This window comes from Gekko japonicus, unplaced genomic scaffold, assembly GCF_001447785.1.
Source record: "Gekko japonicus isolate JY-2015 unplaced genomic scaffold, Gekko_japonicus_V1.1 scaffold6126, whole genome shotgun sequence".
Lineage (NCBI taxonomy): Eukaryota > Metazoa > Chordata > Lepidosauria > Squamata > Gekkonidae > Gekko > Gekko japonicus.
In genome coordinates, this window is record NW_015164393.1 from 16,615 (window position 1) to 19,875 (window position 3,261).

General features: G+C 49.2%; 1 protein-coding gene across 1 annotated transcript; it reads right to left on the bottom strand.

The window, feature by feature from the left end:
- Positions 1–1,424: 1,424 nt before the first annotated feature.
- On the bottom strand, positions 1,425–2,615 carry LOC107108466 (transmembrane protein 132C-like; the record flags this gene model as incomplete). Its single annotated transcript, XM_015408903.1, has 1 exon — positions 1,425–2,615. A coding segment is annotated over one exon (1,191 nt), but the record flags the coding sequence as incomplete, so codon positions are not given.
- Positions 2,616–3,261: the final 646 nt, after the last annotated feature.

Below are 3,261 nucleotides of genomic sequence, written 5' to 3' on the forward strand. Positions count from 1 at the left end.
GGAGCAAAACTCTTCCTTACCGACATGGAAAGAGGATTTGTGGCCTTGAGCAACTCGGGAAATGGGAGGTCAGGTTTGAGAAAGGAGCCCCTTGTTCAACCGGCGGCAGTGGCCTTAATGAGGGATGGCAGCGTGGAGATGGCACCTTCTCAGAGAGAAGCTGAGGTTCGAAGAAGGCCTGGGGCTCTCCATCCCTTTCTTGAGTCGACAGTAAAGCTGCATGGCCCAACAGTGCATGCTTCACGAATACGGTGCACATGGGCTCGAAGGGAATGAGGTCATTGACCAGGGAGTCGTATCAGGTTGAGGAATGAATGATCGGGTCTTTCTCGGAAGTACGGGAGTCAGATCGGCAGTGGAACTTCGCTCGTTCAGAACGGGCATGAGAAAATACAATTGGAGGTAAACAAAATACACACAGAATCGCATCGATCTCCCCCCCCCCAAAACATGGACAATTAGAAGAAAACCCCCTACAACGTTGATTAAAATTCGGCAGAATCACCTGAGCGTGCAGGGTCAGGGAGAGGGAATAACAGTCATTTCAGGGGTCGGCTCCAGCCCTGATCGAGCTGAAATTCATTGATTTGAAATGGACAACATATTGAAGTTATTAATTTGTTGCAAATCCACCGAGTTCTTAAAAGGACAATATGATGCACTACCGATTTAGGGGGGGATGACGATGACGATGATGAGTTGGTCTGGAGAGAACCGATAGGATTTGAAATTTTTTTAAAATCCCCATTGGCATGCGTCAGAAGTAACGTATAAAAGGCAGAGCGGTGGAGAGAGAGAGAGAGAGGATGTAGGAAGGATCAAGCTTCAGGATTTCTGGGGGTGGGGGGGAGGAAAGAAACTGGGGGGAAAAACCCAAATGCTATTCCATCTCTGCTCCGCCAACCGTCCTGTCCTCATTCCAGCCGCAGGAATGGAAAGCAGACGGGTGATTCGTACTCCGCCCTTTTTCTTCCCAGGTCCCATTCATATTTTTTGAAGTTTTATTAAAAATATAAACAAGTTTCCTTTTTTAAAAAAAACTGATAATTTTCCTTTTTAAAAAAAGAAAAGAAAAGAAAGAAAGAATACTTTTGGTACCTCGTGTCTAACTATCTTTGCCCCTTAACTGTCCGTTTCAAAAACCTCATCTCATCCCGAGTTCATTATATGGGCCAGTTCATTTCTTCTTCTTCCTCCAACAGAAACGTGTCATCTGGGGGGTGGGTGGAAAAGAGAAAAAAAAAGGACTGTCGCCCCTCCACAGACAGGCTGAGCAAACCTCTCTCCCTGATTACAAAATCCACCTTGCTTCCAAGACTATTCAGTCCCCCAGCCCGCCGTCCTCTTTTCCATGTCCTGATACGACTGAAGGCATCAAGGTGTGGTTTGCAACCCCCCCCCCCAAAGCGACCCAAGATCCGGGGCTATGCTTTCTCTTTGATCTTCTCCATGTAGTGTTTGGTTTCCCCGAGATCCATATCTTGGCAAACCCATTTAATGTCATCTTCGTTGCAGCTGAGGATGGAGTTGATGGTTGGACAGCTGTCGTCCGGAGGGATCGTGGTGAACGTGGTGAACTTGACCCGCTTTCGCTTGGAGGTGGGCGAGTGCAAGGGGGGGTTGAGCTTCTGCTCCTTCCCTTGCTTGCCCCCCGAGTCAGCAGACTTGTGCAGTTGGCTCTGGATACTCTTCGGCATGCTCCCGTTGAGGAGCTGGTTGCTCTCCTCCGAGCCTATCCCCCGGTCGACGTTTGTCGTGCGTTCGTCCTGCGGGGGCGAAATGTCCACTTGGTTCTCCAGCAGTTCGGTTTCGTTCCCAAGCCACACCCAGTCGTGGGAGTGGCTCATGGTGGCCTGCCCTTCCACCGGAACTTGCTTGTGCCGATATTTCAACGTGAAGGTGGCACAGTTTATCAGGAAGACGAGAATCGCCAGGCAGAAGACCCCTAAGAGAGCATACATCCCAATCTCCAGGTCACTGAGTCCCCTAGGGGCCTGCACAAGGTCACTGTCGTCCATACTGCCATCGTTCTTGGGGAGGTCGATCTGGGCTGGAAAGTTGGTGAAGTCTATGGGGATGTTCTGCAGCTGCCCATCGTCGGAGAGCTTGTCTCCAGCCAGGTTGCTCTTCAGTACTTTGCCTTTGATCATAGATTTTGCCGTGGTGCTGACTTTCCGTGCGGCACCGTCTTCTCGTTCGGCAGAAGAACTCCCGTAGTATCGCCCATCTTGGCCATACCGCTCTTGGTCCAACACCTTCTGCCTCCGGTCGCTTGCGTGGTTTTCGATCTCATCGGCGTCGTAATCACTGACGCCATGGGCATTGGCATCATTCTGGCCGAACTTCACCTTGATGCTGCCGCTGCCCACTGCCAGGACACTCTTCCTCTTGGACTTCTGGCAAGCTTCAGAGATCATCATGTCCACTTTGACCAACATGCCTTGTCCTTCACCTTCTGCTGCCACCACTGGCCATTTTGTAGTAGAACTCAGGTGGGCTGAAACGACAGATTCGTCCAGTGATGAAGCAGAGAGGGAAAAGTCTTTGGGATCGTAAATGTCCAGCGGAGTCACAGAGCCATCGCTGAACTGGATCCAGGAGCTCAGGATGGCTTCCTAAAAGGAGAGAGAGAAAAAGGGAAGGACATAAGCTTTGGTAGCAAACCCCATCCAATTGCCACTGATCAATTTTCTCTTTTAAAAGAATCCCAGGTTACAAACTCCGTATCATGCACAGAAATACAATCATACACAATAATCAAATATTGAGATACCTATCCACTATCCTTAAGTCAAATAATATTGATAATTTTTAACCGTTTTCAACTATACAGGGCTATTTTTGGGCAGGAACGCACAGGAACGGAGTCCCGGCTGGCTCCCAAGTTGGCCACGCCCAGCAGGAGCTCATTAGCATAATAGGCCACACCCAACAGCAGAAACTCATTAGGATTGGCTACATTAGGGGTGTGTGGCCTAACATGCGAAGGAGTTCCTGCTACAAAAAAAGGCCCTGGGTTTTGACCACAAACAAGGTCAACAGAATAAGAAGCAAAAGGTGGGCGTGGCTGGATGACCACACTTCTGGTAACATGGGTGTGTGGCCTAATATGCTAATGAGCTGTGGTGTCAGGGGTGTGGCCTAATATGCTAATGAGTTTCTGTTGTTGGGTGTGGCCTATTATGCTAATGAGTTCCTGCTGGGCTTTTTCTACAAAAAAAGCCCTGTATATCACAAAATAGTTAACTGAGCCGTCTCTTT